Source organism: Megalobrama amblycephala, linkage group LG23 (assembly GCF_018812025.1).
Source record: "Megalobrama amblycephala isolate DHTTF-2021 linkage group LG23, ASM1881202v1, whole genome shotgun sequence".
Classification (NCBI taxonomy): domain Eukaryota; kingdom Metazoa; phylum Chordata; class Actinopteri; order Cypriniformes; family Xenocyprididae; genus Megalobrama; species Megalobrama amblycephala.
Genome location: NC_063066.1, coordinates 12,111,737 through 12,138,386, shown reverse-complemented (window position 1 = coordinate 12,138,386; position 26,650 = coordinate 12,111,737). Strand labels below are relative to the sequence as shown.

General features: G+C 36.2%; 1 protein-coding gene and 1 long non-coding RNA gene across 4 annotated transcripts; one reads left to right on the top strand and one right to left on the bottom strand.

Annotated features, from left to right (window-relative positions):
* Positions 1-4,471: 4,471 nt before the first annotated feature.
* LOC125259131 lies at positions 4,472-21,373 on the top strand. Its single transcript, XR_007182730.1, has 4 exons — positions 4,472-4,545; positions 19,361-19,510; positions 19,745-19,787; positions 21,253-21,373. It is a non-coding gene; the product is annotated as an uncharacterized LOC125259131 (long non-coding RNA).
* Positions 7,770-26,650, bottom strand: elovl6 (ELOVL fatty acid elongase 6). Of its 3 annotated transcripts, none has more exons than XM_048176529.1 (5): positions 26,321-26,650; positions 15,668-15,799; positions 15,095-15,174; positions 14,576-14,727; positions 7,770-9,353 (listed from the first exon to the last, which is right to left on the bottom strand). In XM_048176529.1, exons 2-5 carry the CDS (start codon positions 15,692-15,694, stop codon positions 8,920-8,922), a joined length of 693 nt encoding a protein of 230 aa, XP_048032486.1. In that variant the 5' UTR covers positions 15,695-15,799; positions 26,321-26,650; the 3' UTR covers positions 7,770-8,919. The 3 variants fall into 3 exon arrangements, with proteins under 3 accessions (XP_048032486.1, XP_048032487.1, XP_048032485.1); XM_048176530.1 differs by having other exon boundaries at positions 15,095-15,171; positions 26,321-26,649; XM_048176528.1 differs by lacking the exon at positions 15,095-15,174 and having other exon boundaries at positions 26,321-26,631.

Here is a 26,650-nt window from a genome sequence, read left to right as displayed (position 1 = left end):
ACAGACAAAAACCAAATCTGTTATTCTCTGAAAATCTTCCCTCATGCTCTCAAATCTCATTCACTTTACTCAGATAAATAATATGACAGGTTTGGCATCAATGATGCTAGATTTCTTTTTTTCTTATGCCTTAATCATTTGCATTTTGACCAATTTGAATATAAAACATTTGATCTCTGTCTGAGGTTAAGGTTAGTAATGAATTATAACTTGGTCTTTTTAATACAAGAAGACTTACAGGTGCTGGTCATATAATTAGAATATCATCAAAAAGTTGATTTATTTCACTAATTCCATTCAAAAAGTGAAACGTGTATATTATATTCATTCATTACACACAGACTAATATATTTCAAATGTTTATTTCTTTTAATTTTGATGATTATAACTGACAACTAAGGAAAATCCCAAATTCAGTATCTCAGAAAATTAGAATATTACTTAAGACCAATACAAAGAAAGGATTTTTAGAAATCTTGGCCAACTGAAAAGAATGAACATGAAAAGTATGAGCATGTACAGCACTCAATACTTAGTTGGGGCTCCTTTTGCCTGAATTACTGCATCAATGCGGCGTGGCATGGAGTCGATCAGTCTGTGGCACTGCTCAAGTGTTATGAGAGCCCAGGTTGCTCTGATAGTGGCCTTCAGCTCTTCTGCATTGTTGGGTCTGGCATATCGCATCTTCCTCTTCACAATACCCCATAGATTTTCTATGGGGTTAAGGTCAGGCGAGTTTGCTGGCCAATTAAGAACAGGGATACCATGGTCCTTAAACCAGGTACTGGTAGCTTTGGCGCTGCGTGCAGGTGCCAAGTCCTGTTGGAAAATGAAATCTGCATCTCCATAAAGTTGGTCAGCAGCAGGAAGCGTGAAGTGCTCTAAAACTTCCTGGTATACGGCTGCGTTGACCTTGGACCTCAGAAAACACAGTGGACCAACACCAGATAACATGGCACCCCAAACCATCACTGACTGTGGAAACTTTACACTGGACCTCAAGCAACGTAGATTGTGTGCTTCTCCTCTCTTCTTCCAGACTCTGGGACCCTGATTTCCAAAGGAAATGCAAAATTTACTTTCATCAGAGAACATAACTTTGGACCACTCAGCAGCAGTCCAGTCCGTTTTGTCTTTAGCCCAGGTGAGACGCTTCTGACGCTGTCTGTTGTTCAAGAGTGGCTTGACACAAGGAATCCGACAGCTGAAACCCATGTCTTGCATACGTCTGTGCGTAGTGGTTCTTGAAGCACTGACTCCAGCTGCAGTCCACTCTTTGTGAATCTCCCCCACATTTTTGAATGGGTTTTGTTTCACATTCCTCTCCAGGGTGCGGTTATCCCCATTGCTTGTACACTTTTTTTTATACCACATCTTTTCATTCCCTTCGCCTCTCTATTAATGTGCTTGGACACAGAGCTCTGTGAACAGCCAGCCTCTTTTGCAATGACCTTTTGTGTCTTGCCCTCCTTGTGCAAGGTGTCAATGGTCATCTTTTGGACAACTGTCAAGTCAGCAGTCTTCCCCATAATTGTGTAGCCTACAGAACTAGACTGAGAGACCATCTAAAGGCCTTTGCAGGTGTTTTGAGTTAATTAGCTGATTAGAGTGTGGCACCAGGTGTCTCCAATATTGAACCTTTTCACAATATTTTAATTTTCTGAGATACTGAACTTGCGATTTTCCTTAGTTATAATCATCAAAATTAAAAGAAATAAACATTTGAAATATATCAGTCTGTGTGTAATGAATGAATATAATATACAAGTTTCACTTTTTGAATGGAATTAGTGAAATAAATCAACTTTTTGATGATATTATAATATAATATAATATATATGACCAGCACCTGTATAACAATTCATAACACATGAGTTGTGGACTCATATGATACTTTTTTTGATCTTTTCTTAAGACATTTTTGAAGCTCAACACTTATTTTCATATAAATTGTTGCATTGAATTGAACGAGACAAGTGCACATAAGAATGAATTCATGAATGATTTACACAGTTTTTTTTTTTTTTTCTGCTTGTGTTTCATGCAATGAAAGTGAATGGTGACTGGGGTTGCATTATGCCTGTGATCTGCTGTTGGGTTCAACAGACAGAAAGTCAAACAGGTTTGGAATGACACAAGGTTTAGGAAATTATTTTTACTGGGGTGACTGGGGTAAATTTCTTACTTTGCAGGGATCTTGGCATAGTATGCTTAAATATAAGTTTGAACAGGAATGAAAACCTCTTCTAGACCTAAAAATCATTTAAGTGCCTGGACCATCTATAGGCCTACCGGAAACAAGGAAAAAGAACCTTGGCAGAAAACAAAACTGCTGCAACCTTTTTACTACCTCAAATGTCCCTTGTGAATATTTTATTTATATTGATTGCATTTTATGTTGAAACGGAGTATTGACCAACAGAAAGCTGCTTGATGTGACTTTTTTTGTGAGCTGTGTTTCATACATTATGTTGACAATGGACAATGGACCTTTTTGCTCATGTAATTTCACTGAAATTTCGCAAATGTGACTGCACCTTTACTCCGTTCCGTTGCAACATGAAATACAATCAATATAAATAAAATATTCACAAGGGACATTTGAGGTAATTATTGAGTCAGTTCATTACTTTAACAAAAGTAGGCTTCGGGCGCGTTTTCTACAAATTATCACTGGACAGTAGTATCCTGAACATACACTAAAAAATATGGATGAAGCACCTCCACTCTCTTCCATTGTAGAAAAGTGAAGCCGTCAATGTCCCAATATGGCGCTGACATCTTGTGCCGATTTGGAACCTGAATATGCGCAACTCGGGACTCGAACACTTGCAGAATTGTTTAGTACAGTTTACTGCAGAACACCTCATTATGTCGGTGTGAAATAAACAGTTATGGAAAAAGTTCGATTTAAAGCTCCAATCTCCTCCCTAAAATCCCCAAAAAAGTCAGTTTGTGCCTCAGTGACTACTTTGCTCAGAGAAACTGTCAATCACAGCTGTCAACCATGATGTCACACCCCCGTTTTTATAGCATCAAATAACTAACTAAAACCAAACTTATTTAAAAAAAGAACACTTACATCAGCGTGATAAAAACTGCCTAAAATGATAGAAACTAATTAACCAATTATGACAGAAAAAATTATCTGCAGTGTAATTTAATTGTTTAGGTTGTCTTCCGTCCATAATATTACATGGTGAGGGCGGGGTTTATGACCTATACTGGGACCAACCACCTGGGGGCGATTGAGATGCTTTGGCTTCACTTTTCAGGACTTGTGCAGCACGCTTGGTCCTGAAACGTTCGCAAATGACCCCATCTGTAGTAGTCATGTGATCTCAAACCGTCTCCCCCATGGCGCTCTAGGCTGTATATTTAATACTATTTCTCAATTACGTTTCTAATGAGGAGGAAATGATTGAGTCCACCTTGAAAGGGTTAGTTCACCCCAAAATTAAAATAATGTAACTTATTACTCCCCCTTATGTCGTTCTACACCTGTATGTCCTTTGGTTATTCAAACTCTCAAGGTCCATAACGGTACTAAAAACATATTTAAAACAGTTCATGTGAATACAGTGGTTCTATCTTAATATTATAAAGCGACGAGAATACTTTTTCTATATATCTATATGGGCCAATTTCAAAACACTGCTTCAGAGCTTTACGAATCGAATCAGTGAATCGGAGCACCAAAGTCACGTGATTTCAGCAGTTTAGCCGTTTGATAGGAGATCTGAATCACTAATTCGAAACAAAAGATTCATAAATCTCAGAAGCTTCATGAAGCAGTGTTTTGAAATCAGCCCATATAGATATTGTTGAAAAGTCGTTATTTTTTGGCGCACAAAAAGTATTCTTGTCACTTTATAATATTAAGATAGAACCCCTGAACTCACATGAACGGTTTCAAATATGTTTTTAGTACCTTTATGGACCTTGAGAGTTTGAATGACTTCACTGAGCCATTGGATTTCATCAACAATATCTTAATTTGTGTTCCAAAGATGAACGAAGGTCTTATGGGTGTAGAACGACATGAGGGTGAGTAATAAATTACATTATTTTCATTTTTGGGTGAACTAACCTTTTAACTCGCTATCAGGAATGCGTATATGCATTACTGTAGCATAACTGAGGACTTCTCGGAAATGGAAATAATAGCCTTGTGTACAATGGAAATATATTAACAAACTTACTAAGATTGATCAATAAATAAATATTTGGATTGAATCCATAAATAATAGGCTACATATCTCAAATTTCCTATTCCTAAAATTTCTTATTTACTTGCAGCATTGGCTTGCATCCACAACCATTTTGTAGAACATAAATACATAAACCCAAATGAAAAATACTTTTAAAATACATTTGTTTCTGTAGTAATGACTCTCCATTAGAGAAAGCTTGCGTTAGTGTCACCTGTCCAGTAGAGGGCGATGTGAAACAGCATTAAGAGTTAGCATGAGTCAATATGCAGGTGTTAACGCTATCTCATGACTAATTCAGCCCTTGTGGAGTATCGTGGACCATGTGGAACAGGTAGGATATGAAATAGGTGTTGCCCTTATCCACCCCAGGTCTGCAATGAAACGACTCACACTGCACTTACAAGATGTTTTTTACACTGACACGCACACGTTTTTGTGACAGATTATTTAAGATGCTGTTTGCTGGTGAAGATTATTTTGTTTGTTGCTTGTTTTTACATTGTGCAATTTGTTGTTTATAATGATAGCCTAATAGTGATGAAGATGATGATGATGTTTGTGTTAAAAATGACAGTGTGTGAACTGGATAAATAAGTGCATCATGGACAAGTGCCTTTTTGTGGCCTTATATTGCATATCCTACTTTTGATGAAATGTATTCAAAGTATATATTGGCTATAACCATATTAGTCTTTTAGTACTGTAATTAGGAGGTATCAACATGGGGAAAATTCCTTAATGGTTGCTCATGTTTTATTTTACCTGTTTTTAGGCATTGCTGTAGCTTTAAAAGTACATAGGGTAAGGGGAAAAAAGCTTGTCTTTTCTATTTATCTATTGCATTTCTTGAAAAATGGCCTATCATTGGGACATATACAGGGGCTTGTCTTTTTATTTGAGATATGGTTGATTGGTTATTATCTTTAACAGTGTTTGGAAAGGCATATCACACTATTGTTGTTGTGCATATATTGTGCGATGTATGCTACAGTTGCCATAATAAGTACATTGCACTGGGTATCATACTCCATAATGCAGTGTGCTTAACATTTCCAGTGTGATTTAACCAGACAAAATATCAACTGGGATTTATTCTTTACTCATTATTTGATCATACTGCAGACATTTTCAGATTTGATCAGAAATTGAAACTGGAAACTGTAATTGAATTTAATTCTCTAAATTAAACATGATGGTCATGTGACAATGTAGCATACTACTTTTAAAACCTTTATTTTGGGGTGTTTCTCATTTCTTATTTGTGCATCCTCGTTTCCTTTCCTCATGCCTCTGCTCCACCATTAGGATGTGAGGGAAGGATGCAAGGAAAGAAAATGAGAACGGAGGAATCAAAGGAAATCTTATTTGTATTTTGTATATTTGTATACTTATTTGTATTAGCAGTATAAAGTAGCTACTAGGCTATACTGTTCAATTCTGAACATACCCAGTGTATATAAAGTATATTTATTCAGACTTATATGAGCAGTGTTGGGAGTTACGCATTACAAGTAATGCGAGTTTTGTAATCCGATTACTTTCTTTCAAGTAACTAGTAAAGTAATGCATTACTTTTAAATTTACAACAAAATATCTGAGTTATTTTTTCAATTAGTAACACAAGTTACTTAGTTTTCTCATTCAGACTGATAGGCCTACGTTTTCTGTCCCAATGTTGAGAGAACTCGAGGGTCAGAGGCGTTGTATAAAGTAAGGGTGTTAAACTTTCTTCTCCTGCATCCAATTTTTGTACAATCCAGAATGGCAGCACAGCTGAAAGGTGTGTGTGAATTTGCATTTCCTTGCAGCCTGAGCCCAATTCCTTTCATTTTTGGTGTGAAAGGGCCTTTATATTTGCCAAAAATTGGTGAGAAAAAGTTACTTTTTAGGGAGTAACTTAATATTGTAACAGATTACTTTTAAAAGTAACTTTCCCTATCTGTAAATGAGACTTGCTAGTCATTAATTTATATTTACGCAAATATTTTTAACTTTGCCGAATTTGTATATTCATTCATTGTAGTCGTTTATTAATAATCATGCACAAATTTCTGAAAGCTGTACAATTTTAAATCTATCCCAGTCTTGATTGACATGCTGCACAGTCTGTGGAGTCTTTGACCTTTCAAAATGATAAGTGATATTTTGTGAGCTAGACAGAGCATGGCACATCTGACCTAAGGCTTTGCGTGGCATTCTCCATAGGCCAGCGAGTGAGTCAAATCAAGTTTATTGCCTTACACGTGACTGTAATGCAAAGACGAGAATGAAATATAACCTTTGGTGTCACAAAGGAAGATAACTCAGTTGACAGTACACTAGATATAGACTTTAGAGAACATATTACTGTCTGAGAAAGTATATATATATATGTCTGTCTAGATGGAACAGGTTTACTTCTTACTTTTTCCCCTTGATGCTGAGTACTTAAAATCGTGCACTGAAGTAATTTTCGTAATTTTCCTGTAGCCCGTGACTGGTTGAATGAGTCCTGAAGGGCTGAACTTTCATCTTGTCAGCCACATTTTGTTTTGTTTTTTCACCAGTTTTTCTTGTTTCAGAAGCAGTAAGTATGCAGGGATGATCAGGAAAGTAAAACTGTAAAGGGTGATGACTTAAGGTACTGGAACAACACACAAAATTTGTACAAAGAACAATAATTCATGAAATCCTTTTCATTCAGATTCAGTTGATTTGTACAACCAAAATTGAAGTTAATTCTAAGTTATTTGACGTTAATTGCACTGTTTCATGCCCACTTAGTTTACCAGAGTATCCTCATTGTGTCTGTCACTAGAACGGTTACTTGGCACTTAAATGTTTTCTTGAAAAGTGACATACTATAGCTGTGACTTGAAGATGGATGTTTTTGATTTATTGGTTGCCATTTAATAGTTACACAGGCCTATAATTTTGTGGTGTTTGCCAAAATCTCAAACTTTTTGACTCCAGGGCCTTTGTCTGAGACTATATTAGAAGAACTTCCTATCTAAGCTGATATCTACCTTTGGTACTTTTGATGTAATAAAAACAAATACATTTCAAAATATTATTTCATGCTATGAATATATGTTTGTATAATGTTTTTAGCATTTTAAATAAGATTGTGTTAATGTTTTAATTTCTAAATTTAAATGATTTTAACACTTATTGGACAGCATTTTATCACACTTTGTCTCCTGTCCAAGTGAAATATGGCATTATGTGATGAAATCTGTGCCATTTCATAGTCCTTTTAACACCATTTCCATAAAGTTTTAAATGTCTTTTAGCATAATTTCCGTCACTCTTTCTCACATATTTACTGCCCAACCCCAGTCAACAGACACAACATGCTGCTTAGTATGGCTTTAGAAACCAGGACAGTCTGAACTTATGTCTTATGTCATTGTCGCTGAGGCAATAGTGCTCCCATCTGGCATGTCGCTGAGCCTGTTCGCCGCAAGAGTGACAGCTCAGATGTCTTTCCTGAGCAAAATATGTACCAGTAAGAAAATCTCACAGTCCTACCAAGGTAAACAAGGAGAAATTGAATTAAAAACCACAGACACATTATTATTTCAGCACTCTTGGCTCTTTGTTAAAATCGTCTATAGATGCTTTACATGTATACAGTGCAAATGCACAAGAGCACAATAGACACAATTCAGTGACAGATTATTCAGGTTTGTTACAGTGAATATAGACATTTTGTGTAAGTATGCTTGACTTCATGGTCCTTTAGCCAGGGCTTGTTTGGACTCTCTATGCCGTCGGTCTTTGGAACAGATGATAATTATGACCTTAAGCCATGGGAGGAAGGCCAGGCCTTTCAGAGGTCAGAACAACCACAGATTCAGAGAGGTCCGATGATTCATACTCCATATGGGCCTCAGGTGTTCTGATGATCATTTGGCTGAAATGTCCTCAAAATGGCCATCATTGGTCTTTTTCTTCTCTTTTTAAATAATTGTGTGGTTGCTTGTGTATGTGTGATCCAATGGCATTAACATTTCAGGCCTATTAGACTACCTTGACTATTTTGCCCTTTTTTGTTTTCTTTTTTTTTTCTAAAATGATATGAACATCAAATGGAAAACTCTTAAGACCTGAGAGGATTTTGGTGCTGCGATGCTGAACACACTCTGGCATTTTTAGCTCAACACTGACCAGTCATCCGTTGACATGGCTTTCGTACAAAACTACCATACACACTCTAGTATCTAGTATCAATACAAAATAAAAATGCAACAGTAACATGTAATGTTTAGACATAACCACACATGTATTGATTCTATCCATATAATTTTCTCAGATTTTTTTTTTTTTTTTTTTCTCAAAATGTCTCAGTCCATTTCAACTTCTTAATTCTGTTATAATTTATTTTGCATCCCTTTTTAATCTGTACATTTTTTTAAATGCAGAGAATTGAATTGGGCACATAAACATCACATAAAGACACATTTTTTTGTTCAACTGATATAATCATAATGATTTCTCAGTGCAGCTCAAGAGAGCGCCCCTAGTGGCAGGGAGATTTATCTCTATACGTTAGTAGTACAGTATGCACAAGCTTTGATAGTAGCCTCTCATGGTCTTCGCTTCTTTCTTCTGCAAGTCCATAAGCCCTAACTGTAAAGACTCATCCATCCACTATCCCTTCATTGGTCCACTTTGATTTCCCCCATCTCTCATTGATTCACTTTTTAAAAATCATTTTCTTGATTTATTGGCTTTTCCTGGCTGCATTGGATTTGGTCTTGGTAATGTAGGCTTCGAAGAAGAACTGGCAGAAGAGCACAAAGTAGCTGAGGTACATGAGGGACGACCACACAATGTTCTGCACATGAGACGGGCACTCTTGGCCTTGCTGCATCCACGAATACACCAGATAGTTGACCACGCAGCCCATCACCATTTGGGTGATCTGCGTCAGGGTGATGAACATGGCAAACTTGCGAGAGATTTTGAAGCCGGCGGCCCGAAGAGCGTAATAAGAATACATGACGGCATGCACCAGATAGTTCATGGTCATGAACCAGCCCCCGCCGGCCACCATGTCCTTGTAGGAGTACCATGAGTAGAGCAACACTGTGATGTGATGATACCAGTGCAGGAAGATCAGCTTTTGCTTGCGCAACACAATGAATAGCGTGTCTCCTGAAAGCATAAGCAAGAAACTGATTGTGAGGTGGAGAATGGAGAAAGTAAAAGATTTTACAATTGTTTGTTAAAACAAAAAACGCTGGTTATTGTGAAACTGTTGGCTGTCTCAGATATGCTATCTCTTTGGGTTTTGAACATGGTGATTGTGTAGTGTTATTGATAATAATGAGTAGAGATTAAGGTATTAAATTAAATGTTTATGTTCTAGATCTTGAATATCTGGTCAAGGCAAAGTATACCAAAGCAATCACTAGACAAAACAAGTTTTATTTGACTAATGTAGCTAGTTCAAACAGCGTAAACACCACTGTGCTGTAGAATGGTCAAAATGATTCCTTAAGACATTTCAAGTTTTTAACGTTACATATTAGGTCAGTTTTTCCAGTCCTGCAATCTGGTCTCTTATTCCTGTGGTAATAAAATATGTTAAATTAATATTTTGTGTTTAATTTAATAAGTAGCTGCATAGGCAGCATAATTTCAAAGTGGGGTCTTGTATCACCCCAAAGAGGTTTCTTGTGCATAACTATCTGGTGACTGTCGACTATCCCTTAGCCTTGCCGTACCCCCCCTTTTTTTTTTTATAACCCTGCCCGCCCCCCAGTTTGTGAACCACTGCATTAGGTCATTAGTTGTAGAGACGACTACAAGTAAAGCCACATTGGCTCAACTAATGATGTGACATTAGCTATTAGGGGTGTAACAATATATCGTGTCACAATATATATCGCAATACAAAAAATGCAACAATATCATATTGTGGATTGTAACAATATGTGTTGTGTATAGTTCACCCAAAATGAAAATTACTGTGCGAGGGAAAAAATTCACATTTACAGAGTTTTAGTGATAGAGTGCAAACATATTTAGTGACAGAGTGCAAACATATTTATCTTAAACAAAGGTGTTTCAGCGTTAGAATCATGAATATTGCCCTGTGCATTCGGTTACCAGCACCAAGTGCAAGCCTATTTATTTCCACTCCCAATGTTATACCAAATTTAGCATTTTATTCAACATTTTTTGTTATCCTTTTACCATGTCTTGGAGTATCACAATAATATTGTGCAGTGTTAATTTTGACAGCAAATTTTGATTTAGTTTTAGTCATAGTCTTTTGACTAAAATGCCATTGAGTTTTAGTCATATTTTACTCATCGGAAATTGTTTTAGTTTTAGTCTAGTTTTAGCTGACTAAATATCATAAGATTTTAGTCGACTAAATCTACAACAGATTTAGTTGGCTAAAATCTAATTTAGTAAAATTGTAATGCATTAAGTAAGCATTTCTCTAACAATACACAGATCCAATACAATGATACACATCTGATATTCTCCAAACTGTTTATGTTCACTTAAGACAACCAATTGTACTTTAATTGCCAAAGAGGACAGTTTTTGACAGATTAAGTGCAAAAAGACACGAAAGAGCTCAATTCAGTACTTGTCAGGGATGGACACACTTATCATTGAGGTACTATTATAGTTTTTTGTTTAAATTTTGATTAGATTTGATTTTTAGTTTTTAATTTTAGTTAAAAAATTTTAATAATTTTTTGTGTTTGTCTTTTGATTTTTGCTTTTAAATGTCTATAAAGTTTTCTATTTCTGTTTTAGTTATTTTAATACATCAGGTTAAGCTACAGCTTGGAAACTAGATTAAATAAAATAATTTTTTTTATTTATGTTTTATTTCAGTTACCTTTTATTTTAAGTAATGAAGATTTTTTATGGTTTTAGGTTTAGTTAACTATAATAACCCTTATACTTGAAGAGTTTCGTTGCAAAACGAGATAACTCCGTTTTTAACATTTTTGTCAAAACATGTTTATTATTATGTTATCATGTTATTATTTTGTTTTATGGTGCTACTTAGCTGTATTTTTTAAGTTATGAAGGTTTAAATCAAAACAAACCAACTGCAGTTGAATTGATATTAATTGGAATGCACAACCAAAAAACAAGATTTTTGAAAAATTCAAAAAAGTTATCTCGTTTTGCAACGAAACTCTTCACTTGTAAAATATATAATGTGTCAAATAATGTTCTTAGTCTTTCCTTCCTGTGACAGAACTCTGAATTAAATAGAAATTAAATTAAATACAGTTTGTGCAAATGAAGTAACAATAATGACCAGGAGAAAATAATAATTATAAACTATCCTGAAGTACACCGTGACTCTTATTTTAAAATGTCTGCAGTCTGCTCCTTTAAGTTCAGATGAGGAAGATAAAATATGCATTCTTACAATCGTCTAAAACATATTACCATATAAACATTGCGTAGTAAACATTGTCATAATTCATCAACATTAGCTTATAAGAAATCGCTTGGCATAAATGTGCGTTATTCATTAATTGCAAAGCAGTCGGAAGTGCTGCTGGGCGAGCCTGTAGAGCGTGCAACAACGTCGCGTTTTCACGCAGTTAGATCAGCACGTTACACTTCAAATGTGCGCATCTTCCACACAGGACAGTAGTCCTGACTGGATATCTTCTCAAATCATCCCTCTCTATCATTTTCGTCTCGTTTTTATTTGTTGACGAAAATTTGAGCGGATTTTAGTGTAGTTTTAGTCATTCAAAATGCATTTTTATTTAGTCACTGTCTCGTTTTCGTCCGTGAAAAAAATTTCGTTGTCGAAGATTATGACAAATTATTCGTCAACGAAATTAACACTGGTATCATGATATGTATCGAATCATGACATGAGGGTATCATTACACCCCTATTAGCTATGTTTCCATCCACATTTTTATGCAAATTTTGAGATTACTGCATACAAAACATTGAATGGAAACGCTAAGATGCGCATAAAATCCTAATGCGCATAAAAATTGTACGCTCAATATTTTTTTTTATTTGATAAGAAAATGTGATCAAAACTATGATGGAAACACATTTAACAAATATATTCCTGGATAAACAACAAAAAACTGATCTGCATCAACTGGATAACTGGCCTAACGAGCAGATCAATCACATTCCAAACCATCTAAAACATTATTTTAGTCATTCTGAAATGTCTTAGTCAAAGTCTATCACTAAAATGATTTGGTTTCTAAACATCAGGCATTTGCCAACAAACACAAGATAACATGACGCCATTTTTATTGCATTTCATCTGCTCGCTCTGAGGCCTGAATAATTTATTATGTAGGAAAAATGCGTCACAGGCTTCCCTGGTTACAGCAGCTTTTTAGTATTTTATTACTGATACTTTACGTCAATTTCCCATGCAGGATTTTTTTTCTCTTGAACACATGCGATTGAAATGGTGTACATATCAGAGGACAAGTGCATGTTTCAGTTGGTCAAAACAAAGTGTATATATGTTGGTGTGTCTCTTGCTATACATCACTGACAGGGCATCATGACTCATCACGGTTGGCCTGGCCCTAGAAGGGATGTTAAGGTCCTCGCGTTGTCTTAGTGCTGTCTTTTTGTCTGTACAATAGGCCTGGTAGCCCATAAACTGCCAGGATGTGGCAAACACAATAGGCCCAGGCAGGCGGAAAATAGAACCACTATCCCAGATTTTTAGACTTGGGGTTATGCTGCAAGGTTCACACTAACAAATTCTGTTACGCTTTCACAACCAATTATATTCATGCAGATGAACACTAGGCTTCTCAGTAGTGCTTTGTCATTGGAACAGGCTAGGCTACATAGGCAGAATGTATTTAACTAGAACCACTGAACTTTATTTCTCTGTGTTAAATTATTACAGTTGATTTAAATGGAGTTGAGGATTTGCGACCCCCTGGTAATGTGGTAACTGTTTATACATTTCTGTGGTCATTTATTTGCATTAACTGTATTTGTATCAGATCCAATAGTGTGAAAATGGAGTCTAACTTTACAACCGAAAAAAATGTAGCCTATTTACTATTGAATGGTATTGAACAGGTTTGAAATTTGTGTAGGTATGTTTATACATATTTACTACACCACAAATTTACACCAGTTTGGTGACTGTGCTGTGATGCAGAAATTTGATGGCAGTTTTATGCCTGAGGTTGGTGATACTCAGTTTGTGGTATTTAGATTTATACACTTTTATAAGGCATGCACTAATATTAAAATTCTGGCTGATATGATAAGCCAATAATTATTTTCATGTAGCAGATATACAATTTTACACTATTTTGTTTAAATGAACTAAAAATGTGTGACTAAAAAAATAAATAAAAACAATTGTTTTAAATGCTGCAAGTTGATTTAGGCATCACAACATTATATTGTAAAATATAAAAATGTATATTAATTTTCTGAAGAAGTGTTATTAAAATATCAGCGTTCAATGGTAAACTTTAGTTGAGCGATGACTGCAATAGTAATCTAAATGTAACAGAAAAATGAAAATTTAAATAATTTCAGTTCAAAGACAATTAAATATTTAAAACTGATGAATAATAAAAAAATCTATTATTTACTAATATGGTACAAATGTATTGTGCATCCCTACCTTTTAACATACTAACAAAAATATAAAATGACTTAAATGTGTAGTAAGCGATTTCTGAGAAACACTCGTTTATATTTGAAACCGCCCTGCCCAAACAAAAACACACCCCTCCCTTCATTGCTCCGCCCCCAAAATAACGAACGCTATGCAACAACAGAGGCAAGGATAACAGTATGGATGAATCAGCTGTGATTCAACAACAACAACAGCATAATTAGTTCTGTGAAACATAGCAAAACCAATGTTACTTATCGAGCAGAAACAAAGCAGCCTCGTCTGTTTTCAGGCCTTCTCGCTCTCTGAAGTCTTTCCAGTGCTGGAAAGCTTTTTTAATATTAATGCGGGTCTTCTTGTCTGATTGTATCCCTTCTTTTTCCAATTATATTCCCTTGACCTTTTCCTCTGTGGTAATATCTCTCTTTATACAGTCATTCTACAAATGTCTTGCTCACACTCATGAGCGTATATTCCCCTATTGCTGAATGGCTACAAGAGTGTTGTGGTGAACAGTCCGGTCCAATTTTTTCTCCTATTTACATAGCCAGGAGGACTATATGCGCACACACACAGAACAGACATCTAGCAAATATTCACAAAATTGTTTGTTTGGGTTTTGATTTTAATTGTCAACAGCGTTTCTCAGAAATCGCTTTTAATCTTAAAAGTTAATCTTAATCTTTTAAACTTAATTCACCTTTTAATCTTAACCAATAAAACTGAAATGGGACCTATTCGTGTATAATCTCACCTAGTTCAGGTGCCTTGCTGAGGACAAAAGCATAGGCCCAGAACTTGCTGACCGGTCCGTTGTAGAAACTCTGATCGCACACTGACTGCTTTAGGCCTTTGGTCATCAAGATGTTCATCATGTAGCCTCCGGTTCTGATGGCACCAAATATACTGAAGAAAGAGGTGCAACAAAACAAAAGAGACATTTAAAATCAAATACAATCAGCTTTTTAAATAGTGTATAGTTCTTTATTTGACTGTTAGGACTCAGGGCATAGCATTACTAATAACAATGCTTTAAGGCTGGGCAGTTACTTGGCACTCAGGTGCAAGTTTTTAGGTTTCTTATAATAGCTGCCAATGGCTGGATCATGTGAAAAGCCTGGAAGTGCAAGGTAGTCTGTGTCACCCCCTTTCTACAGTCACTATAGTGCTGATCTCCACACTTCGAAAAGTGTGTGATATATTCTATCATTTTACCATTTACCATATCATTTAGATGTCAATACAAAATCATATATGCAGGCCTCTTATGTACCATATATGCAGGTCTTTATGAAGTAACTTGGAACGAGGAAGTGGCTTGTTTTTCTGCCTATAATGCTCACCATTAATCTGCTAAAACATGAAACAACTTATGAATACACAGTATTCACTACAGTTTTGCATTGTAATGTGCAAAGCGACATCATTTAAAAAAACAGAAAGTGCACATCACGTAAGTGTGAAGTGTCTTTCCATTTTGACTGGTTTAAGTCTTTTTAAACTATAATCTGTTAGCAAAACTGAGAAAATAACAAGGGAAGGAGGTCTCAAACTTTGCTTTAATCTTGCACTGCCATCGCATTATGACGTCTGGTTTAATGTGCAGTGAAATCTTCGTATTGCTTGTGATGTAAAAATATCACTTAACTGTCTTTGTTAGTAATAACCTACTACTAATTTACATACTACATTAATATTTCCATCATAATAGCAAAAGTGAGCAAATATGTTTTAGCATTAACAGGCGCTGTAGGCAAATTAATAGAAGCACGTAACACCCTTGAATACACACACTCGAACATTTGCATGCAAGATGTATGACCTATTTAACTATAGACATATTTACCTGAAGGCTGCAAGTGTTAAAGACCATAGTACTAAAGGTTTCCTCAACTCAAACTTCTCCCTTTGTTTCATTACATGCCGCCCACCAAGTATGCAGGCAGCGTAGAGCGCAGAGAAGAGGAAGGACTTCTTCCTGTAATGAGGGAGATGACAAATAATTAGTATAGTACAGGAAAACTTGAGTATCCACTACAACCTTCAGCGTGTCCATCAGCTCACAGATAATTCAAAGATCAGTATTTTTATTAATTAATTTATTTATTTTAGAATACCAGAACCAACTATAAAGGATCATTTAACAGATGCTTTTATCCAAAAGTGCATATATATATTATATATATATATATATATATATATATATATATATATATATATATTTATGTACACCACAATTCAAATTTTTTTATGGAAACTGTAATACATTTTTTTTCAGGATATTTTGATAAATAAAAAGTAGCATTTAATTGAAATAGTAGAAATTTATAATGACAATTTTGATCAATTTAATGCATCCTTGCTGAATAAAAGTATTAATTTCTTTAAAAAAATCACCGCAAACTTTTGAACAGTAGTGTATGCTTAAAGGGGACATATGAAAATTTGACTTTTTCCGTATTTAAGTGCTATAACTGGTATACCTGGTGCATCTACCAACCCAAAAAATATGAAAAAGGACAACCCAGTAACTTTGTTTTGGCAAGCCTTTCTCTGTAAGCATGTGAGAAAATGAGCCGCTCAGATTTCGCTCCCCTAGTGACGTAGGAAGAGGATCTTATTATAATATTACTGTGGCACGTTTCCACCGACGGCGCTGCCATTTTGTTTTCGCAAGCAAAAACGGTGTACCCGTTCTAAGGCCATGGCAAAAGCTTAAGCAAAGCATGCTAACCGTTCTGTCATTGGACTGCACAGACGAGTCTAGAACACTCATTAGCTAGAGTCTCATTAGCTTGGATAGCCTGCAAGTTGCCCCTTGCTAGTTTGATTGCTAAAAAAAGGAGTGTTTCTGTCCCAGCAATATTTTAGAAAAAATATTTGACAGCATATATTATACAGCATTTGACAGCAATCATAAACGTTAGCCTGCTGTGTATGACTCTGTTTGGCAAACAGGTACGCTATGTATAGTGGGCGTCCATACGGGTTTTGCACAAAAGATTAATATGACGGCACATGCTAGTCAATGAGTTGAATCAACTCCACAGCAACTACATAAATTTATCCACTAACCATTCAGCAACATCTAGGTGCATTCTAAAAGTTGTAACTTCTTCCTGAGTCTCTCAATCAGTGTCCGACTCCAGTTTGAACAATGTAAGGCTGAACACTGTTACTGACAATCATCATTTTGTCTGTGTGAGATTCTCTAGCTTTGTTGTTGTTGAGCAACTGAAGCGCGAGCTGTTAAAGCTCCGCCCTCTTCTGGAAAGGGGGCCGGGAGCAGCAGCTCATTTGCATTTAAAGGGACACACACAAAAACGGCATGTTTTTGCTCACACCCAAATAGGGGCAAATTTGACAAGCTATAATAAATGATCTGTGGGGTATTTTGAACACATTCTGGGGACACCAGAGACTTATTACATCTTCTGAAAAGGGGCATGATAGGTCCCCTTTAAAGGTGCCCTAGAACTTTAAAATATGTAATATAAGTCTAAGGTGTCCCCTGAATGTGTCTGTGAAGTTTCAGCTCAAAATACCCCATAGATTTTTTTAAATTCATTTTTTAACTGCCTATTTTGGGACATCATTAACTATGCATCAATATATAGGTTGCGGCCCCTTTAATTCTCGTGCCCCCCCTCCCCCGGAGCTCGTGCTTGCCTTGAACAGCATAAACACAGTTTACACAGCTAATATAGCCCTCAAAATGGATCTTTACAAGATGTTCGTCATGCATGCTGCTTGCATACATCGGATCATGTAAGTATAGTATTTATTTGGATGTATTACATTTGATTCTGAATGAGTTTGAGGCTGTGCTGCATGGCTAAAGCAACATTACACACTGTTGGAGAGATTTATAAAGAATGAAGTTGTGTTTATGTATTATACAGACTGCAAGTGTTTAAAAATGAAAATAGCAATGGCTCTCTTGTCTCCATGAATACAGTAATAAACGATGGTAACTTTAACCACATTTAACAGTACATTAGCAACATGCTAACGAAACATTTAGAAAGACAATTCACAAATATCACTAAAAATATCATGATATCATGGATCATGTCAGTTATTATTGCTCCATCTGCCATTTTTCGCTATTGTTCTTGCTTGCTTACCTAGTCTGTTGATTCAGCTGTGCACAGATCCAGATGTTAATACTGGCTGCCCTTGTCTAATGGCTTGATCATGAGTTGGCATATGCAAATATTGGGGGCGTACACCCCAACTGTTACGTAACAGTCTGTGTTATGTTGAGATTCGCCTGTTCTTCGGAGGTCTTTTAAACAAATGAGATTTATATAAGAAGGAGGAAGCAATGGAGTTTGAAACTCAGTGTATGTCTTTTCCATGTACTGAACTCTTGTTATTCAACTATGCCAATATAAATTCAATATTTAATTCTAGGGCACCTTTAATGGTTCATATTTTAACTGACAAAACATTTAATTCACAAGCACTGCATTTTCTTTCAGTTTCAATTTGCATTTTGGCACGTTTTGTATGGTAACAAAAGCCCCATACATTGTCAAATTTGTTGACTTTGCATATGGTGACATGGCCACCTGCAAACTGGTTCTGTGACTATTCTGACTATATTATAATGCAGTTATGTAGCTGTTAAAAAACACAGCCAGAGCTTTTTCTTGTAACTCGCAATTCCAGTCTTAAGACATTTGCATACTGGTCAATAATGTACTCTGTAAAAAAAACAAACAAATAAGTTTTGATGTTTTTCTTTTTTTTAAATATCACATTAAATCCTAATGTAATGTATTTGGCTCAGCAACTCTGTCCAAATGCATCAAACATTACATAAATATGTAATTGTTTCTTAAATCCTATATTCATCTCTTATCTGTTGCCAAAATGAAATAAACTGTTGTTGGAGCTTTTTATCACAAACAGCTTATTGGGCTTATTTTGACAGCTTGTGTTGCTTTTAGGATCTCATAATATCTGGCAGTGCTACGGAAGCTGGAAATATCCACAGTGCAGTCTAATTCATTTTTGAGGGCATTTTGATCCCCCTTAATCTGATTTGCAAAAAATTTGCTTCCATAACGCCCCATCCATGCCTTTTTTAAAGAATGCCGAGGTAATTGGAATTGAAAGAAAATGCTATTTTGGTTTCCTGTGACACCATTAGGAAATGTATGTATATAAAGTATATCTATTAAAAACGTAAATAATGATAAAATTATGTTCAAGTGTACTAACATCACAATATCAAACTTTCAATACCAACATGACAGAAATTTCATGGTTCTGTGTTAATAAAAATTAATTGTTCTATTGCTTTTGTTTTTTTTTTTGAAATACTTTTTTAACACCAATATCAAGTAATATGATCAACTTAAATGGTTGGATATTTAGTCTGCTATGTGTATTAATACTCATTCAGTGCTTTCAGAGTTTAGCTGAAAAGTTGGTCTTTAATTACAATGAACTGCATTTCTTCTCACATCCCTTTTAAAACACAAGCTTTCATTAATAATGACAGCATTTTTTTTTTTCTTTTTTTTTTCAGTTAATGGCAGAAGTCAACCAGATGGGAGCTTTGCCAGTCCAGCATCCAGCTGGCATTATGAGCCAAAACTGGGGCACGTCTCTCCCTGCCAGTATCATCTCCTGAATGATGTGTGTGACTCTACTCTTTTCAAGAACTACAGTCGAAAGGGTGAACAAGGATCCCCAGAGGTTCTTCAGGCCAGGGTTTTAATTACCCCATTGGATAAAGCCTCAGATTCATCATCACAATTCAAATAATACATAAAATTAAGTCAAAATATAATGCAATAGAAGTACTTCTGTCTTTTTATATGTAGTAATCTCGTCTTTTTTGTTACAAACGACCTCTATAGGCTTGTGTGTAGGTTGTGAAAGTAATGTGAGCATCATTTTTATTTTTCAGCCTACTGGATGTGAGAAACACTGACCTCACTCTGCTTATAACAGTGAGTCCATTCTATGTATACAGCCCCCTCCAACCTTGACTTGTCATTGCTTTGTTCTTTGTGTACAAAAGGAGACTGCAGCAGTATGCACATACATTATGGGACCGATTTATCAGTGTTACTGGAAGATTGAACTCTTGTTACTGGTTGCTATTCAGTTAAATACACTGGTTATTGCAATACACTGATTGTTTACTCTAACAGACACATTTTCTTTATAGTGCCAGCTAGCAAGAAGCTTGTACTTGAGAAAGCAGCTTCTGCAAATGCTAATCCATTTCAAACTTCAGTGTTTGCATTTCGTTGTGTATTTTGCCAGAACGTTAGATGTAGCTAGGGATGTGTGATATAGCTTAAAAAAACAGAGATAGGTCTATTATTCAATATTTAAGAGATTTTTGTTTTCAGTCAGAGGGACAATCATTTTGACCAAATGGCCATTATAGCCATTAGATAATAACCATTTAATGCAAGCAAATCTAGTTCAATCTAGTTAGTCTTCAGTGTCACATAATCCTTCAGAAATCATTCTAATATGCTGATTTGCTGTTCAAGAAACATTTCTTCTTATTATCAATGTTGAAAACAGTTGTGCTATTTTTGTGGCAACTGATATTTTTTTAAGGATTCTTTGATAAATAGAAAATTCAGTATTTGAAATAGTTTTTTTGGAACGCTATACATGTTCATTTTAAAATTACTGTCACTTTTGATTAATTTAATGTGTCCTTGCTGAAATAAAAGTATTAATTTCTTTAAAAAAATAAAAAATAAAAAAATTGGACTGTAATGTAAAGTTTATGGTATCAACACATCTAAAAAGAGCTGTTAAACTTGTCTAATGACATAATCTTTAGGGAACTTATTTGTCAAATGAAAGGTGCATTACATCATTGCAATAGCTTAATTCTATATCTCCAGCAAAATAATCTCAAATATATTTCCAGTATTCAATATAATGCCCAGCCCTAGATGCAGCAAAGACATGAAGAAACTGCCAGGTTATTCATTTAAGATTGGATGTTCAAATGGGTAACAGCTGTGCTGCAGTGAATGACAACAGCATCACTCCCTTTTTTATTAGCACCAAATCAGGAGACATGTTTTGTGAATAACTTCAAATAATATCCTGCTAGAAGAGTGCCATATGGCTGCAGTAAAACCCTGCTTCTTAGTACCGACCATCCAATGGAGATGTGAGAGACTATTCCCATCAGGCCTTGTTACTATGTCCAAAAAAAAAAAAAAAAAAAAGGAAAAGAAACCAGAGCTCCAGGCAGCTTCCATATGATGCACCGAAAAAGGTTGTAGGACAGAAATATCCTAAACAACAAATATTTTATATCAGCAAAACAGATTCAGGTCCTGCGTCATCAACGCACAGTAAGTAGGTCTATGTATTGCAAGACCATCAATTCCTTGAACAACTTCATCTATGTTTTTGTCTATGCTTTCATTTTTCCAGCTGAGAGCATCAGACCTGCAGTGGACAAAGACTGATGGTAAAGCTACTTGCAAGGGGATCACATCTGGCCCCAGCCGTTTGAACTAGAAGTGCTTCCCAAGTCTTTTAGAGCTAAATGAACAAAATCTGCAGCCTAATAGCAGTTTTAGACTAATGACGATAGCAGAATCTATTCTGCTAGATTCAGTGATTTTTAGCCGAACGCAGCACAACGTTGGAAAAGTGCAGGATGGTAGAATTCAAGCACACAAAATACTTTCTGTCAGAGCAAAACCTTGACATGAGGACATGCAAATGCAGTCCTTTTTTATTATTCCATTAAGCTGTAAAATATAGATGTATATTGAAATACTACTTTGTTTTCTTGCAGTTTTCTGTTTAACAGTCTTAATTGTTGTTGCATTTAAGATGTGTGTGTGCGTGACAACATGGCTAAGACTAAACAAACCCCTGGCTGATGCTATAATTTGTGACATAGTGGAAAGGGCTTTAGCCAGAGGTATTTGTTTTTCTCCACCAATCTTTCTAAACATCAACCGCAATCCCTTCATCAGGGCTACTCGTGGTGAAAATAGAATCAAGGTGACTGCTCTTTCAGAGGTCAAATTTCGAAATGCAGTTTTTGAGTGTGTGCTCTGAGTTGAGCAAAGGCTTAAGATTTGTTGAAGACTTTTTAGACTTAAGTGTCAACTGAAGGATGCAGGAAAAGCAAATATAATTTATGAAGATAATCTCTCAAGGCTAGTGGCGATATTTTTCGGAGACTGATGGCTGGTTTCACAGACGAGGCTTAAGCCAATAACTTGCACTGACATATCTCAAGATGCACACCGGTAACACTTTTAAAGCACATTTATAACAGCTACTTAAATGTCCTAATTGAACTAAGTCCTACTCCTGGCTTAATCTAAGCCTTGTCTGTGAAACCGGGCCGTAATCTCACAATGTGTTGTAGTAAAGTGGCTGTCTGCATTCATAAGATTGTATTGAGTGACATTTATTGCAGGAGACAACTGGTTTGATGGTGCCAGGAAACTCTACTCTACTATGTGTCACAATTATGTAAGCCTAGCAGTTTGTGCGGAATTCAGTCCACTTTTATTTATCCAAAGTGTTTCTGTGCCTCCTGTCTGCTTGTCTTTATTTTGAGAGACACGCTCTTACAATGAGAGCTCATTAAAGAAACCTTTGGGCAGTGCAGTGTAGTGAGGATAGAGGATAAAAATACACCCAGATTAGAGATGACCTGTGGCTATCTTCACAACCTGAGGCTAATTCTCTCTGGTCAAGCCAGACCAGCACAGAACTCGTTGCACAAGCTATGGCAGCTCTGTCTTATTGATCTTTGCTGAGAATTGTTTTGCCAATCAAAAACAAATTACTAATTTTTTTTTTTTTTTTTAAAGACAAGAACACATGCCAATTTGGCCCACTAGCAGTTATGACTCAACACTGTCAAATATTAATGAACTAATTTTACAAGTCATGCTTTACATAACATATATGTGACCTGTAAAACGCATGCACACACTTTTACTGCTACATATAACGAATTTAAGAGCACTGACGTGGCTGTTGAAATGCAGTAGTACCTGTTGGGAGTGAGATTTAAAGAATTTTAAACATACTTCAAATAAATGGGCCTCTTGAAAATACTTTTTTTGGGTGTTTCTTTTAAGAAGGTTTTCTGTATCCTGTAATGTTGTTAATGAGGAAATTTTAACAGCCTTTGAAAACACAGGATGCATTCATTGAGGTGATAATTGTACCCAAATCTGTATTACAGCATATACTTGAAGATCTTTTCTTCACAGAACTTCAGTACAGACTGTGCTGAATCACCTGTGCTTGCCTAGCATAAATAATGCAAAAATTGTTTATCAGAGCTGACATTCTGTTTCCCTAATCATCAGGAAGATATACGAATGGATCCTGAAGTGTTGCAGTCATTAATCACGGAGCGGAACATGGGATTACTAAAGGAGAGACGTGCCTCGCAGCTTCTTTTTAAATCCGAATGGGAGGGGTTCTGAAAAATGCTTTTCAAGCAAATGTTGACACTCTATATCTATGCATTTCCCTCTAATGCAAAGGAGGTAATTACACACTGTGAATTACCAGACTGATCTATAGTCTTAAAAATGCTGAGTAACAGTACAGCTAATTAGTATTTAACCCCTTTGTTCATCACCTCACTTGGCAGAATGACCTTTGTGCTAACAACCAAAGTCTTCGTCAAAGAATATATAAGGGTACTGGTAATATTAAACGCTATTTAATTCAGTTCCTACTTCCTACATCCCTGCAACTGCCCGGATCTTGCTAATTTTGGACATGATCCTTCATTCACCAGTGTTGCAGTGCAAACATCTGCTTTCCCTCATCTAGTGCAGTGAAAGATCCTTTTTTTCTATTTGCTGTGGCCTGGTAACATTTTCCTGATAAAACTGTCCGATGTGGTAGGTTACAGTAGATAAATACGTCTGAAAATAGGCCTTCACTGAAAATGATCATTTACATAATTCAAATTATGTAAAATGTCCCTCCACACGACCACGATTTCTGCTACTGGCCCCCTCGAAAAATCGCAATGTCCACCCAGGCATCATCCTGGCACTAACCCTGAGCTGCAAGAAAGTGCTATAGAAATATAGCATGTGAAATCACATTACAAATGGAGGAATGTCTTTTATATTAGTCTAAAGCCAAGGATCTTGTAATTTAGTACTCTGATAAATTGATAGGAAGCACAAATAAAAACTACGAGAGCATTAAACTAATTTTTAAAAACAGTTGTGGGCACAGGAAGAATAAAACTCAAAGCTGGAACAGTAAAAAACAACTAGATGATGACAGCAAGGGCCATTATCATTATCTTACTCATAAAGTTAACTTGACTACAAGGAAGTATTGTGAAGTCATGAAACTTGTGACTGTTATAAGTTAACTAAATACCTAATAATTTTACAAGGCTGTGTTGAATTGATATTAATGATTTAGGCTGCATGATTGAATGGCTCATCAGATGCCTGTCTGTATATATGTGTCTCCATTGTTGTTTTTTAGTGATAGTTTACCCCCAACATTTTAAATTTGTCTTCATTTACTCACCCTCATGTTGTTCCCAGCCTTTATGAGTTTATTCTGTGGAACACAAAAGGAGATGTCAGGCAGAATGACAGTTACCATTCACAATCATTGCATCTTTTTCCCACACAATGAAAGTGAATGGTGACTTAGGTTGTCAATCTGCCTAAAATCATTTTTGGTCTTCCATAGAAGAAAATAAGCGCTGGAAAAGGGTTTTAGAGTAAATAATGAAATAAAGAATGATAATGTTTGGGTGAACCATCCCTTTAAATCCGCATTTCAGGGATGCAGACAGTCATTTAACAGCTCAAGATGCTTCCCCATCATTTCATTCGCATTCCGTTTTTAAGTACAGACAACCAACAGGCTTAAGTGATCAACAAAACCAAATTATTATTAAGCACATTAAACCTAAACACGTAGCCTACTGTAAAGATAGTCGGTTTTTCCCCCTCACACAGGAGGTTTACAAGGTGATAAATGTGATGCAGGCAACCCCGAGAAGTCGGCACAGTGACGCGGAAACACGATTGGTCAGATTTGTGTCAGCAGACATCAACAACCACATCCCATTGGTTGCTATGAATTCTTAACCAGCCTCACTTCTCTGTCTCCAAACGTGCTACAGAATTACAAAAGCGTGACTATTGATCCATAGCGAGTAATCGTGTCGACGTTACTATGTGTCAGATACTATTAACAAGCGGAACAGATTCCCAGACGAGAAACGTGACAAATCTGCAATGAACAGCGATGATTTCAGCCATTATCCATAGAATCAACCTTGTACGGAGCAACGAATCTAATAACGTTTCTCCTGCACGTCTGTTGTTATTGTTATTCCATATGATTACCCGTATTATAGCGTTCACATTTACAGAGATTGTCGGCTAGGCTAGGCTTTGAGCCTAGGGAAGTCAGACTCATTTCCGCGACTCGGTTCTTTTGAACAGTTCGTTTAGAGGAATCGGTTCAAAGCTATTCTTTACGTCATGGCGTGATTGTCACCACGTGGTCCCTGACATTACATGATACACTATAACGTTTGCCTACAATAAAGCCATATTCATGTATATATTCTTGTTTATTACGTTTTTAAATGAAGTTTTAGGCATATTTATAAGGGTGTTTATTGTAATGCTTATGTTTATTAAAAAACAGTTCTATTTTATTTAAAGTTTAAGCCTAACTGTCATAAAATGAACTCTGTAACACATTATGTTGTAAGCCTATTTGTAACATTGTAAAGTACCATGTCATTTGACAAATAATTCACTCAAATCAGTTTTCGACTCATTACATATTCGAAGAAAGCAACTCACGGATTAATGAATCGTTTAGTTGTTGCCTTACAACCTCTAATTCCGTCCGATTCGGAAGCATTCAGCCGATTTATTGGAAAGGTCCGAATCTAAAGAACGATTCTTTCACGAATCGGACATCGCTACTTTGGGCAAGGTATTTAATAGCCTATAGGATGAAGGCCGATTTGAAACATGCATTCAGTTTTGTTTACGAAAAAAAAAAAAGGCGAAAAATCAAAAGGCGATCTACGTGTGTTTTTCGAATAAATGTTTGCATGGAATCTGAACACGCGAGGCATCCTAGGATGAAAGTTCCAATTGTCACGAAGGACATAAGCAGAGCATCACCTTGAACAGGCTTTGAATCTGATTAGAGCAGCGATGCTTCAAATATAGCATCCCTCATTGGATGTTGAATAGAACACGATGCTGAAACAATATTGATGAGTCTCTAGGGGAAAAACCACACTGCATATACCGTGGTCTGGATGGTACCTGCCAGTGACTTTCAAGAGTCACCTGTTTTTGAGCATTAATGCATGGTTCTAATATTTAATATGCTAGTCAGTCAGTGCAAGACAAGTAGCCTATACAAGCTAACTGATGATACAACGGGGTTTGTAGGCGTGATTGTTATGGTCCAGCATATTTGTCATGCATCAGAGCTACTGTACCAGTTCTCTTGCATCCATCGAATGGCTTCATCTTCATTGAATTGCCTCTCGAATTCGTATTCTTGCAAAGCCAGCACCGACATGGTCTCTCGTCCTTTAAACGCTTACTGAAGAACGTTAGCCTTTCTTTGGCGACTAAATGAGTTCAGTTTCACGGATTTCCAATCTATATCTCGCAGGCTCAGCTCCAGCCTTGCCCTCGCATCGCTCTTACCACCCCCAGCACACTCGTTGAGTTGTTCTCGAATGTCAGCCTATTTAACTCTCAGCCCGTGCCGGCATACGCCCTCCTCTCTTCTGAGGAAGAGGAGCGCAAGGTCCTAATGCCGC